Here is a 14,794-nt window from a genome sequence, read left to right on the forward strand (position 1 = left end):
CCCCCCAAACCCCCCCCCAAAAAAAAAACAAACCAAAAACAAACAGACAAATAATACTAAACGAAACATGTCTTGCGACGGACTTTTCATAAGAAACTCTGATCAACGTTAAGACGTGTAAAGTGATATGGTTAATTCAGCAAATCAGAAATTTACGATGTGTCAAAGATACGACTTATAATCTGTGAAGTTTCTATACAAAAAAAGGAACATAATTATATTTCAGTTTAAATATTTATAAACAATAAAAGCAGAAACGGAATGTGTCTCCAGTTAGATATTCAATTTCAAAAGTCCTTGTCGTTTTTACAGTCCACGTTGTCTGGCCAGTCACAGAGTTGCAGTTTGGGATTGAAGTACAAGTTACTTGGACATATGTAATGAAAAGCAAAATGGTCGACACATCTGTAGAAATGACGACAAGACACTGGGTCAGGGTAGAATCCGTCTGTTCTTGAAGTACATCGAAACTCTGTAAATATTTAAAGGAAAATATGTCATTAAAAGCAAAGTCTTTAGCCAAAAAAGGTTTGAATTTCACATAGAACAAGAAATGTACAGAGAAAGAATTTTCAAATAACATTTTACCTTTCCCATGATGTGTCGTTGACCTTGTTGGCAAAGTTGTTGATGTTTTTGGGCGAGTCGTATGTGATGTTGTTCGATTTTGTGATGTTGTTCCTTTGCTTGAAGGTGTTGTGGTTTTAACCTTACCGGATGTTAAAAGGTCATATATCACACCGAGAAGCGGATATGGCCGCCCCGAAGACCTGCACGTATTTTTGAAGTCATCAAGGTCCAATGACCATATCATAGCACCACCGAAACCCTGGTCCTTTAACCACTTGACCTGTTTTTTTAAAAATAAAGAACGTTAACCTAAACGTACTAAAGAATGATTGATTAAATATCACTACTGACCCATCTCTGAGAATCTCCATAGATAAACCAGTTTACTTTAGCATTTCAGCATTGAATATCTGTGTGTTATTTCTGATCTTACAAGATCGTGTCTATATTTTAGTTAAGTCTGAATGATTATCATATCTTACAAATGATATAGAGATCTTTTAAATGACATGTTTAAGATACTAGTAGTACCTTTTCCGTGATACTCCTCACATTGTCATACCCAACCCAAAGCGATCCGTCGACGAAGTAAGGTACTTTTTGTTCATCGTCCCAATACTCTTGACCATGTCCAGTTTCCTGCATCTGGCAAATCTAAACGAAAATACGTTTTCAAAATCTCAATTAAAACTATCATTTTCGTTTTGCTATAGAAATGGAATTAAAACATCAGGTCAAATTTCATTAAATAGAACGAGAGGTAAGGGAAGAAATTTCCTTTAACAGGTTATCGGGGGAAACCTATCACATCTACCACAAATTACTTAACAACCTGCTGTTGTGCGTTTTAACAGTCTAGATAATTTGAGGCAAATGGCAACAAAACAATAAGTTAAAATCGCATTATCGGTTTTAACTGAGTCTATTTATGAAATATCCTTGGAATTACCACAACTCTCACGTCCCTTTGTTTAAGCCCGGAAGGACCAGAAGAATAGAAAACATAGACACAGACATGCGTTTTATATGTATATATTTTATTTGGTTTCTCCTGTCAATAAATTAGAATAAACGGAATCTCTGACGAACGTATATAACGTAAATAAAAATGTTGCAGATTCAGTTTGATTGAGCATGTTTATTGACGGTAATGGTTATTGCAAGCATCTGTCCAAGCACCCCTGGCACCGGCTAAAGCAGACCATGGAACCTGCAATGTGACACAAGTTTCCACAAGGTGACACAAAGTTTCAAGATAATCGATTTCCATTCAATACAATCTCTTCAAAATAATTGTTTTCTTGTCATGAATTGAGAAAATACCTCGTAATATGAAAGGAAACCAGCGGATCTGGTGAACTTCCCCGCTTGACCTGCTCCTCTAGTTGGGGCTCCAATTGTATTCTGTGCGGGGTTTGTAAGTGTAAAGGAGCGTCCGTACGTTGCCATGCCAATAATAAGTTTGTTTTTAGGAACTCCTTTTCTCGTCCAGTATTGCGCTGCCCAATTCTTTAAGATTTTGAAATAAGACGTTCAATACAACAAATATGTTACATGTTATTCAATGATCAAAACTTAAATTTCAACAAGTATTGTATACATGTTATATTAGTCTTGTGTATCAACATAAAGTTTGTTATTGTGCAAAAATGCAGTTAAGGTGAATAACTGTACCATGTTTAATTGTCGACTTTCACCTGACTCTTTCTTCCTAGGATACAGAGGGGAATTCTCTCCCGTTGTTTTCTCCCAGGATCCATGAAGATCATAAGACATTAAATTTATAAAGTCTAGATTCCTGAAATAACACAAAAAAGTGTGAAATATTACAAAAGTGTGAATGAAATAGTAAATTGCTCTAGCTCAAAGAAACTAAACTAGAGAGAAATAAAGAATCCCAAAAGAACATCAAAACGGCATAATTAAACAGAAGAGCTGTCACGCAAGTGACGAATGCCCCCGAAACGGTTTCTTAAGTATACAGGTATTATGAAAAGAAAAGGGAATGAAAGTACCTAATTGCTTTATATTTTTCTTGTGAAATGTTGTGCTATTGAAAGCAAACTTAACACCTTGGGACAAGGGTCTTTGATGCGACAAAATATCTTGATGTGGCCAAGTTATTTTAAAATTCGTCAATGCATGACAATGTTACAGTTTGGAAACTAATGTGTACCTTCAAACTATTAGAGTGACCTTGACTTTGGAGGTAGGAACATGCATGGGTCTTACACACAACACGTCATCTTTATGTGGTAGACATGTGTGCCAAGTTATTTTAAAATCCTTCGATGCATGACAAAGTAATAGTCTGGAAACAAATGTGTGAACCTATAATCTCTAATTGTGATAGCGTGAACCTTCAGAATATAAGTGTGACATTGACCTTGACATTTTGGACGCAACACAATATTGCCATGTGGTAGACATTTGTGCATAGTTATTTAAAAATCCCTCAATGCAGCAAAAAGTTAGTATGGAAATGCTTGTTGTGTAAGTTGGGACGGACAAACCGTCATGAGCCTTAGCCACGACACATCGTATTGATATGGTAGACATTTGTGCCAAGTTATTTTAAAATCCTTCAATGCATTACAAAGTGGCAGCCCGGACACCAATGTGTATATCTATATACTCTAATGGCGATAAAGTGAACATCAAAATGGTACTGTGGTACTATGCATGACAAAGTTACAGTCCGGACATAAATGTGTATCTTCAAACTCTTCTCGAGAGAATAAGTACCTTCAAACTATAAGTATGACCTTAACCTTGAAGGTAGGGACAGGGGTCTTGAATGTGACATGTCGTCTTAATCTGGTTGTGGTTGACATTTATGCATAGTTATTTTAAAATTATTCAATGCATTACAAAGTGGCAGCCCGGACACCAATGTGTGTATCTATAAACTGTAATGGCGATAGAGTGAACTTCAAAATGGTACTGTGACCTTGACCTTTAAGGTCGGTACGTGATTCTTTGACGTGCCACATCGTCTTGATAGGCATTTATTATTAATTATTCTAAAAGCCTTCGATGCGTGATAAAGTTACTGTCCAGACACAAATGTGTGTACCTATAAACTCGTATTGTGATAAAGTGAACTCCAAAATGGTAGTGTCATCTTGACCTTTGAGGTAGAAACGTATTTCTTGGACGCGACACATCGTCTTGATGTGGAAGACATTTATGCCTAGTTATTTTGAAAGCCTTCCATGCATGACAAAGTTACAGTCCGGTCACGAATGTGTGTACCTATTAACTCTATTTGTAATAATGTGAAACCTCAAAAAGTAAGTGTGACCTTGACCTTTGAGGTAGGAACGTACGTGGTTCTTGGACGCGACACATCGTCTTGATGTGGTAGACATTTGTGCCAAAATGGTATGACAAAGTTACGGTCCGGACAAGAATGAAGTGGGGACGCGCAAACAAATGGACAGACAGACTTTTAACGATTTAAACAAGCCTCCCTTCGGGGCATAAAAATGTTGCAGGCTTGGTTTGATTGAGCCTGTTTATGGATAATACTGGAAAGTGCAAGCCACGTGAATTTTGAAATATCTGCAAATGTGTTGGTACGGCGGTTATCATAGGTACTTTAATGTGACACGCTAGTTCCATTTCATGAAACGCGACGTATTGTCCCAAAGTAAAAGAATGTGTGTGCCCTAAACGGGAAAACAATAGGTTTAACCAAATAAAATAGAATTTTGAAAAGGGGAGCAGAGGTTATGAAGCCTGCATATCACTGATAAGCTGTCAAAGACAAATTTAAAAAGCAGCTAGGCCACATTTCCTGAGGGTGAAACAGTATTCAATAAAGGAATGCTGGAACCAACAAACTAGAAAAAAGCCAAATAAAAGTACTACAGACATAGCAATAATGGCGTGCCGAACGATCTTCAAGGGTCGGAAAAATAACATCACTGATTAAATTTACGGGGAACATTTTACGGTCTCCACACGACACAAACAACGTTGATGTGGCGATAAAATAGAAAGAAATAAAGTTTTGATTTATATCAGGTTAAAATGTGATAGAGAATCTAAGTATCTATATAAATATATTATAAATGTAAATGTATTAAAGTATAAATGTAAGTCATCAAAATCTAGAAAAAAATTGTCCCTCGGAAACACTGATATTAAAACTGGAGACTCGGTTTTGATTGAATCTGTACATGGGGGAAAATTATAAAGTGCAACATTCCTCACGCCCCTATAAATCAATCAATGATTCCGAGGACCAGAAAAATATAAAATTATTACGTTGAAGAAGGAAGCGAACACGATTTTTAATGTCAATTACATATGCCTATACATTTACTTTATTAATTTATCACATACTTTGCAAGTGATTTAACTTTATATCCATCATCAATGTTCTTTTTACCCGCTGGTACTGCCGCTGTCAGTAAATATCCATTCATATTAAATTTCCCCTTCATTTCCTGAAATAACAGAAATGTATTCACGAAGTAAATCTCTCATACACATTTAGTTTATATTTAAACTATATATACTTTTAAGCATTCTACAATTTTAAAAACTTACTTTAACTAAACGGGCGAAGTTCTTCTTATCATCTGGTTTTCCGCCACGTTTCGTTGGATACTCCCAGTCAAGGTCAAGGCCGTTAAAACCAAATGTTTGTAGAAAAGAAACGGATGATTCAATAAATTTCTGTCGGTTTTGTCTTTTCGATACCATCCTTGTGAACTCGGTACTTGCAGCGTTCCATCCACCAACAGCAATAAGTGTTTTGAGACGCGGGTTAGAAACTTTTAGTTGCTGTAGTTTCTGAAACCTTTAAGGTAACGTACATGTAATTAATTTTATCAAGGAAGTGTAAGATCTTTTCATAAGCTTCTTAAGTTGAAATAAAAAAAACGTGTTTCTCTTTTATATTTGAATATATAAATATATGTATCATTATATATTCGAATGATAGGAAAATGGTTGACAAAATAGCTGATGATGCTATTTTCGAGTAAAAATCGACACAATTCTAAGATTAGTGTTTGAATCAAAACAGCTTTATCTACAGAGTTAGAATAAGCTCTAATACAGCAAGTAAGACGAGATACATTGTATATGAAACGTAGACAAATCAGATCATGAAAATGTAATAAAGTACAACCAAATCTAACATTTGTTTATCGTTCCATTCAACTGTTTTCAATTCACTGTTGACGACTTTGGCAAAAGCATAGATGATATGCGTACATAGCTTGGCATCGATGTTTTCTGGCGTGTATTTACCCTGTCCAGGACGGTACTGAGACCAGTTTGTGTAATAGCATACCCGCTTATACTCGGAACTGCTATCACCTGTATTTAAGCATAAAATCAAATTAGCCGCGTGATGACAAAACCAACATAATGGGTTTGCGACCAGCATGGATCCAGACCAGCCTGCGCATCCGCGCAGTCTGATCAGGATACATGCTGTTCGCTATCAGTTTCTCTACTTGTTATAGGGTTTGTAAGCGGACAGCGTGGATCCTGATCAGACTGCGCAGATGCGCAGGCTGGTCTGGATCCATGCTGGTCGAAAACGCATTACGTTGGTTTTGTCATGACGCGGCTCAAATATGTATGATTACTAGTAAGACAAATTTCACTTTTTGATATCAGATATACGGAATGGCAAGATTTGGAGTTTTACAACTTATTTGTTTTGATGTATAGATACAATTTTTTTTAAATTGAAACTTATATTTATTGAAAATGTGACACTAGAGTGTAGTTATACATTTTATATCCGGTTCCGGTACGTATATTTTAAGTGTTCATGAAAATCAAATTGCCAAGTTAGATGAAAATGTACGTATATCAATGTTCTTAAAACGCATATTCTGAGTAAAAATATAGAACAAGGCAGCATAAGTCAAAGTTTGAAACATAGAGTATTTTCAACATTTCTAGTAGTTATTTAATGTCATATCTATCATCTATGTGTTATAAATATGTTATATCCACAAGGTTAACTTGGCAATAAACATTTGTATTTTTTACCAATTAAATGTTTGACTTGACATGACCACAAATATTTAGTTTTAGAAAAAACGATACTGATACATTACAACATCTTGCAATGTTTACTGAAATTCAAATTCATTTACAAAGGCATTCAGAAATTTTGTTTTTCTATCGCTCATTGACAAAATTAATAGAAAAGATCTCGATTTTCCTTACCTTCACATCCTAGATGCACACTTGCTAAAAATATAGCCATAGAAAAGATATGAATTATCCAACTCTGATGTGAGTTAGCCATGTTTAATATACTTATATATAATAATATTATATCAAACTACTATATCAAGAAGAAATATATCCGCAACTGACTGTACCTGTCGAACCTTGTTTATTATGGACCAGGGCGATTTGTTTTTATAAATACAACAATGGACCTACTTGAACTTGTGTGTCCGGTGAGGAAGTTTATTTCGAATCAGTCCGGATGGTAATTTATAATTTTCATAAATATTATAGGATAGAATGATTGATACAATCTAATGTAATCACGATTTCTAGTTGTAAAGTGACGTGATCTTTACCAAAAGTTATGGAGAAAAATTGTTTAGCTTATGTTGTATGTTATAAATGTTTTTGGGTGACAAGTATATTATTAAGAATATTATATCTCAAATGAGATGCCCACGTAAACTATACAACCGTATTATTTCACCAGGAAAAGACAACAAGAACGCGTCTTAATATTCCAAGATTTAAAACACAAGTAACTGATGGAACATGTAGCATGCTATGAAGGCGGAGCTTATTAGCAACTAAAGTCTGTGTTGTAATGATCAATATAAAAACATCTCCCTCCTTATTTATTTTTTTAATCATTAAATGTATCAATAATAAAGCATGCTTAGAAATATAGAGTTAATGATAATTCAAACTGTCATGTTAATGATATCAACGTGACATCGTATAGTTCTCACTTTTTTCGTAATGTTAATTTCCCATAGGCCTCTGGGAGTTGTTTTTACTGTTAATGCAAGTGTACCACGTGACTAAGAATTTTGTACTGTTACATAGGTAACAGTATTTTTTAACAGTATAATATCTGGTCACGTGGTCTATTTTCTCAATAAAATGAAATAAAATGGCCGCCATTTTTTCTCGATTCATTCTTATTTTCGAAGTTAAACCCCTACAGGACATCAGTTTCTTCTCTGGAGAACTTTGACACCCATAAAATTTAGTTGTTCGCACCCTGGTGTGCTTTTCGTGTATAAAATATCTTTTTGTTGAATAGTCAAAAAGTGAACATCCGTTTTCAACGGAAGTACTTGCAATGTAAATAATTATGTGTCAAACTGGAACATGCAGACGATAATTAAAGTGATTAATGACCGAATAAATAGCAATGAAAGAAAATACAAAAAAGTACAAAATTGAGCCGAAATTGTTAAAAATCTGGCAAATGGAAAATCAGAATTTCAAATATAATAACATTAATAATACTTTTCAATCTGTTCAGTGACTGGTAAAATCCAATGCATTCAATTTTGGTTGTTTTGATAATGGCCTTAAGTAATATTCTTCTTTAAAGACACATTTAAGAATTATTTACACGACTATTTAGCAATAGCAAATGATTTTAAATTGATTTAGCAGGCATTTCAGTCTGACAAAACACTTAACGTATGTTTTTTTCTTTTTCATTTAAATTCGTTTTTTTAATGAGACATGTCAATTTCAAACAGGTCATATAATATACATACAACATTTGTACTAAATTGGTGAGTAATGAATCAATGGAAAAGAGTTCGTCTGCGAATGTTTTTGCACCACTTTCGATCTGATCCAATAATATACAGTAGCATATACATGTATAATATACAATAGTCTTTGGTCAGATCTATAGAGCCATGTGAAGTAAATGTATACAGCCATGTGAAGCAGCGTAAATAGCCATGTGAATTATGTGAAGTATAGGTATACAGTCATGTAAAGGAGGCGTAAACAGCGATGTGAATTATGTGAATTATATGTATACAGTTATGTGAAGTAGACATATATAGTAATGTGAAGTAGGCTTACACTGTCATGTGGTGTAAGCGTATACGTTCATGTAAAATAGGCGTAGACAGTCATGTGAAGTAGGCGTAGATAGTCATGTGAGGTAGAATTATGTATACAGTCATAAAACTGCACTATAGATAAATGTGTGTAAATGAATATAAAATTAGAAAACCAGCATGAACTACATATTGACATGAAATTAGTTTTAAGTCATAAGTAAAAATTAGAAAATACATTTTTTTAATAAAATAATATTAAAATGAAGAATTATAATCTACAAAATTAATAAAGTATTTTGGAATTCACGCCATCAAGAATAATTGTACCTAGCTTATACATCCATGAAGTTTCTTTTGATAATCTTTATCAATTGGCATGAATGGAAAATCTTTGATAGAATGTCCTTCAGAATTAAAATGTTCAGATACATTGGTAATAGTGTCAGGAAAGTGTTTAATGTCAAATTTGTGACTATTCATTCTTTGACTCAGCAAAAGTGGTATTCGAGGTTTTTATTCAAAGTTTGACGGAAAGGGCCGAGATGATGCGATTACATAAATGGTTTATATCCAGGCCGTCTGGTCACGGTATGCAATGTTATGCTATTTAGTCAGAACATATTTTCAATTTTAAGCAAAAATTGATAAATTGTTTTCCAGTTTGAAAGACCATTTAAGTCATGAACATATTGCAAAAATGGTTGTTTTCTTTGAAAAGCCTCCTGTTACAAGTTCAAACTGCTTTAAAACTATAAAAATGCTTCAATTCAGATCAAACTTGGCACAAATCTTGACTGGACCATAGCCTATGTATGCTCAATCTAAAATTTCATGTTACCATGGCAACGGGGGGACGTCTCAAAATTGCCAAAAATCACCACTTTGCGTTATTTTTCCCCATCAAAACTGATTTGAAAGTGATGCAACTTCTCAATGGATTGGGATAGAGTCAAAGGCTTTTCAGTGTTGGTAACATGTTCCATTTAGATCAACCTGAGGCAATTCTAGCCCCTTACATGTCCAAAATTTCACCCTCTGACACCCCCTTGACGTACCTTTTTGATAGGGGCGGCGCCGAAAAAGTGATCACTTTTTTAACAACATTTCTCAAACTAAAAACAGTTTTGGGGCCTACCTAGGGCTTTTTTTCACTATTTGTGGCCTCAAAGGGGGGGGGGGTGAAAAAAACGTCAAAAAACGCCTAATATGAGGTATAAGATTAAGCGAGGTAGGACAAAGGCAACTTCTTGGCCCTTTCCGTCAAAGTTCTGATAAGGTCACTCAACACAATAGTAAGAAAACACAGAACGGAAACGGTATTTCGGTCTAATATTCCCTAAGAAACAAAACAAGTAGTCAAAATAGTAATTCATTGCAGGGAGTTGTTGACTAAGGTTATTCCAACATGTCGATTAAAAGTCCACTTTTTAAGTGAATTTATAGATATCAATGTAAACCGTACATTATGTATTACGGAATACCGCTAGGGCCATCGAGGTTATACTTTATAATCCAGAGAGCGACAATGCATCAGTTGATAGTGCGATTACGACAATACGACAGTGCGATGACGTCAATGAAATAGTGCGATGGCAACAGTGCGATAACGACAGTACATTAATGCGACAATGCGATAGTGTGATGGGAACAATGCGATAGTGTGATGGCAACAATGCGATAGTGTGATGACGACAGTGCGATAACGCGATGACGACGGTACAATAATGAGACAATGCGGTAGTGCGATGACGATATACGACAGTGCGATAAAACCTATCAAAACCGCTGATATTTTAAATCTAAGCATTACATTATAATCAATTGCCAATCTTTACTCAAATGTCAACAAAATATTTTACTGGGACTCTATTGTCTAATTGGATAAATTTGCACATCGTATCATATCATTATCAGTACTTGAACTTAAGTTTGCATGCATACCAGTTACAAAGAAAATGAGAAATAATTACAGTACAGTACACAAGATCGTGTCGTATAGCTGGTTGCACAGGCTAATGAGTCATACACGCTATATTCAAAAAGAATGACAAGTCAACATGTATATACATATATTAAGGTTTTTATTTCATAATGTGCACTATGGAACATGACTTTGATTTATGAATATTATAGTGCAGGATACATGCGGACTGATCTTATGTCAAAATGATTACCTAAGGTGATTTTTCTTTTAAAATAAAGTGACAAAAGGTTGATGTATAACATCCTTACCTTAGGGGTAAAACAGATGTCAAGTTGATTTTAGATTTTTTTTTAATTTGTTAGAACGAGTTTGAAATATTTGATATTTAATACCTTGTTTAATACTTTTTTTTAAATTTTTCTTTTATATAAGTAAAGGAGGAACTGTCGTATAGCTGGTTGCACAGGCTAATTAGTCATACACGCTATATTCAAAAAGAATGACAAGTCAACATGTATATACATATATTAAGGTTTTTATTTCATAATGTGCACTATGGAACATGACTTTGATTTATGAATATTATAGTGCAGGATACATGCGGACTGATCTTATGTCAAAATGATTACCTAAGGTGATTTTTCTTTTAAAATAAAGTGACAAAAGGTTGATGTATAACATCCTTATCTTAGGGGTAAAACAGATGTCAAGTTGATTTTAGATTTTTTTTTAATTTGTTAGAACGAGTTTGAAATATTTGATATTTAATACCTTGTTTAATACTTTTTTTTAAAATTTTTTTATATAAGTAAAGGAGGAATTGTCGTATAGCTGGTTGCACAGGCTAATGAGTCATACACGCTATATTCAAAAAGAATGACAAGTCAACATGTATATACATATATTAAGGTTTTTATTTCATAATGTGCACTATGGAACATGACTTTGATTTATGAATATTATAGTGCAGGATACATGCGGACTGATCTTATGTCAAAATGATTAATATATGTAACTCTAAAACGTGTGTATTTATATACATTATAAAATGTCCTTAGGACAGGTTGATTATTATATATACTATTCTCAAATGTCACAGAGGAGTTCGGCTTTGGTATTCCACTCGTTCACTTGTGTGTTTGTATTTGTATATTAAAAGTATGTAACATCCGTGAGTTCTTTCCCCGTTATACGACAATCGACACTTAATTTCATACGATTCCAGTAAACTATTGAGGCTATTCGTTGCCAAAACTTCAGCCTTTGAAACTTGACAATGCATACTTCGGTTCTACTAAACAGATAAGTGAAAATCTACTAGTCAATCTCGGTAATAGAAAGAGCATCGAAACACGAGGCTATCTGATTTATACGAGGGGCGTGGCCCCCGAGTATAAATCAGATTGCCGAGTGTTTTGATGTTCTTTCTCTTTTGTATCATAGTCAAACATAAAAACAAGTTCCCTGTTGTCACTATATGAAACCCCGGAGAAAAATAACTAATGAACGACTTCTTAATATGACATTTCTGTCACTTTCACTTTCTCTGCCGTCACAATAATTAAGTAAACCCCAGCAAAAATAAGTCAATCAATGCGCATTTTCTGGAGTGCGGGTAACTAATACCTGCACATCAGTAAACGCACTGTGCATGTGTATGTAAACGATTTAACTCGGGCACTTTTTCAACAGAAAGGTCCCCAAACTATGATACAAGAGGAAGCTGTAAACATGCAACTTAGATAAATTGCAAACTGTATTTAGAAATGTATATCTTCAAGTTTGCGACATGAAGAAATGTAAACGATAGAACGTTCACAATACGTTTAATGCTGTGCATGACGTTGCATATCAGTTGGCACTCTCAGGTTGACTACACCACACTTTCCTTTTACATCCTTACGCGATTAACATTTGTAAACGATTTTGCAACTTATCACGCAAATAGGTGAAAATTAATAGGCGGAGCCAATTTTCACGAAAGCAGAATATAAAGAGAGGTAACTCTTGCTGGTACAAAAATAAAACTTTTATAAATTTCACTGCATTACAGTTGACTTTGAATATCCTCTGATATTGTAAAAACGTATTCTAGTACAGGATATTCAAGTAATGCAAAATTGGTTGAGATATAATGTAACAATGTAGCAATGGTTAAGCTGCGGTGTCAGTTACTCCCGGCAGAGCCCAGGACCATCCCGGTAAGTTACCCGGATGATCCGGGACAATCCGGGGCGAAATTATTGTTGCGGTCACACTTACCCCGGCAGCACTACGGTAGCTCCCAACTAACCACATAGGATGCGCTCCGGATCATCCAGGCAGAGCCCAGGTGAAGCTACGGTTCATGACGGTGCTTCTGCCGGGTCGAATGCCGGATGTTCCCGGATCATCCCGGACGTTGCCGGTAGAGTTACGGATGTACTCCGGTTGTTCCCGGTCGTACCCCGGTCGTTCCCGGATCACCCCGGACGTCTACCGGGGCTCTGCCGGGATGGAAGTGAGACTGTAGCATAATAATATGCAAAAACTAAAGTTGGTGAATTAACATAAGAAAATGATTCCCATATATAACGACACAAACCAGTTTTATAGATATAGATAGGGTATGTGTGTCTTCAAACGTAACAGCTTTAGTACACATACATATACGTCTTTTACATTCAGCAAACAGTACTAGAATGCTATATTGAAAGTCACTTTTGGCAGCACAAATAAAGAGAACTGAACAGTAAGGCTCTGCCTTCTTTCTTTAAAGGACTATATTGGCTTGTAGAAAAACCCAATTTTTTGACCAAGTGTAAAACCACGGAACTATTCAAAGTTTACTATCGATAGTTCCGTAGTATAAACAAAAACTTGTGCATTTGTCCCATTTTAATGTTGAAATAAATATTCAGTGTATCCTAGAATCTCTTTTTATCTCCATTGGGAGGTATTTTGAGTCTTAGGATGTGATTTAGCCTTTTATTATTGAATATGTGTAAGCTGACGTAGGTTAAGGTCTTTACTATGCGTGTACTGAATCAATAACAGCTCTAAAATATGTGTTAACTAGATTTGTTGTCTATCTAGATCAAAAGCAGAGAACTTTTATTATGTACATGATATATTACACAGAATATTAAGTTTTTTAAGTGATGGCTTTCTTAGAGATAAAATAAACAAAGTATACATATATTGATAATTAACATACATACCTTTGGACTAATTTAAATATTATTATTAAAAAAAAAGTAAAAATGGAAAATATATCCTATATAGTATGGTAAAAATAAAAAGTTATGTTCGGAAGGGTACATAAAACTTTGGTTTTATTTTACTATTGTAAAAAGTCTTTTTTCTTGCGAAGACATACGCTAGCTAGAATTAAGGTCACTAATGTAATAGTAAATGCTATTACTAGGAAAGACAACAACCAGAATTTTGTCTGTATTAGTATTTAGTCGTATCGATGTTGATTCGAAAATTTGAAAGCTTTACTGTCATTGTTTCTTATTTCTATGCAAACTGGAATCCTCTCAGTAAAATTTATTTCTCGTCGAATATAGTCTTATCAATACCTTTTACTTCCTTGAAAAAAATAAAAGCTCAAACTGTAAGTAACCTGGTGAGTTTTTTTTTTTTTAGTTTCTTTTTCTAGGAAATCTGGTATCTACAACGGTTCAAAACTTATAGGCCTAAAATCATATAAAGTCCGCTGATTTTGATTGAATAAAGGCATAGAATGACAATCATGCACGTGATTTATGTTTGGTGAATAACTAAACACATAAAAGGTGTGGTAAACGGAAACTATACCGGTGCGTTTAAATACTGAAAATGAGCGGGTAAAATACGTTTATTTACGATGATGTAATGGGCGGGAAAATGGGCGGAGCTTATTTTATCTCCTATTGAAAAACGTGTACAGCTGGAATATGCTGATCCGAATCATGATGGTTTGACAATGTAAAGCTAAGAAAGTAACTTCTTTTTTGTCGGCGTATACACGAAAAATGACTATTTCGTATGTTATGATGAACACTTGGTATTGTCGTTTAACAAAATGTATTTTGTTGAAATGCGTGGTTACAATGTTAAATCGGCAAACTCAGTCCAAGAATGCAACATTGGAGTTTGCATACAAAGAAATACAATTGTATTTTGTCCGTAAACAAACTGTTCAACTCAGATCTACAAGGCTGGATTTTTGGCAACGAATAGCCTCCATAGTAAACATGCTTGTAAGACAACAATTCAAAAGCAGTTCATA

At 34.6% G+C, this 14,794-nt stretch overlaps 1 protein-coding gene across 1 annotated transcript; it reads right to left on the reverse strand.

The window, feature by feature from the left end:
* Positions 1-162: 162 nt before the first annotated feature.
* LOC132754615 (chitinase-3-like protein 1) lies at positions 163-6,928 on the reverse strand. The gene is made up of 9 exons (XM_060745275.1): positions 6,772-6,928; positions 5,724-5,904; positions 5,128-5,380; positions 4,921-5,024; positions 2,245-2,368; positions 1,894-2,079; positions 1,102-1,224; positions 589-850; positions 163-472 (listed from the first exon to the last, which is right to left on the reverse strand). Exons 1-9 carry the CDS (start codon positions 6,851-6,853, stop codon positions 288-290), a joined length of 1,500 nt encoding a protein of 499 aa, XP_060601258.1. The 5' UTR covers positions 6,854-6,928; the 3' UTR covers positions 163-287.
* Positions 6,929-14,794: the final 7,866 nt, after the last annotated feature.

The sequence above is a fragment of the Ruditapes philippinarum genome, unplaced genomic scaffold (assembly GCF_026571515.1).
Source record: "Ruditapes philippinarum isolate M1 unplaced genomic scaffold, ASM2657151v2 ctg2847_1_1_1_1, whole genome shotgun sequence".
Lineage (NCBI taxonomy): Eukaryota > Metazoa > Mollusca > Bivalvia > Venerida > Veneridae > Ruditapes > Ruditapes philippinarum.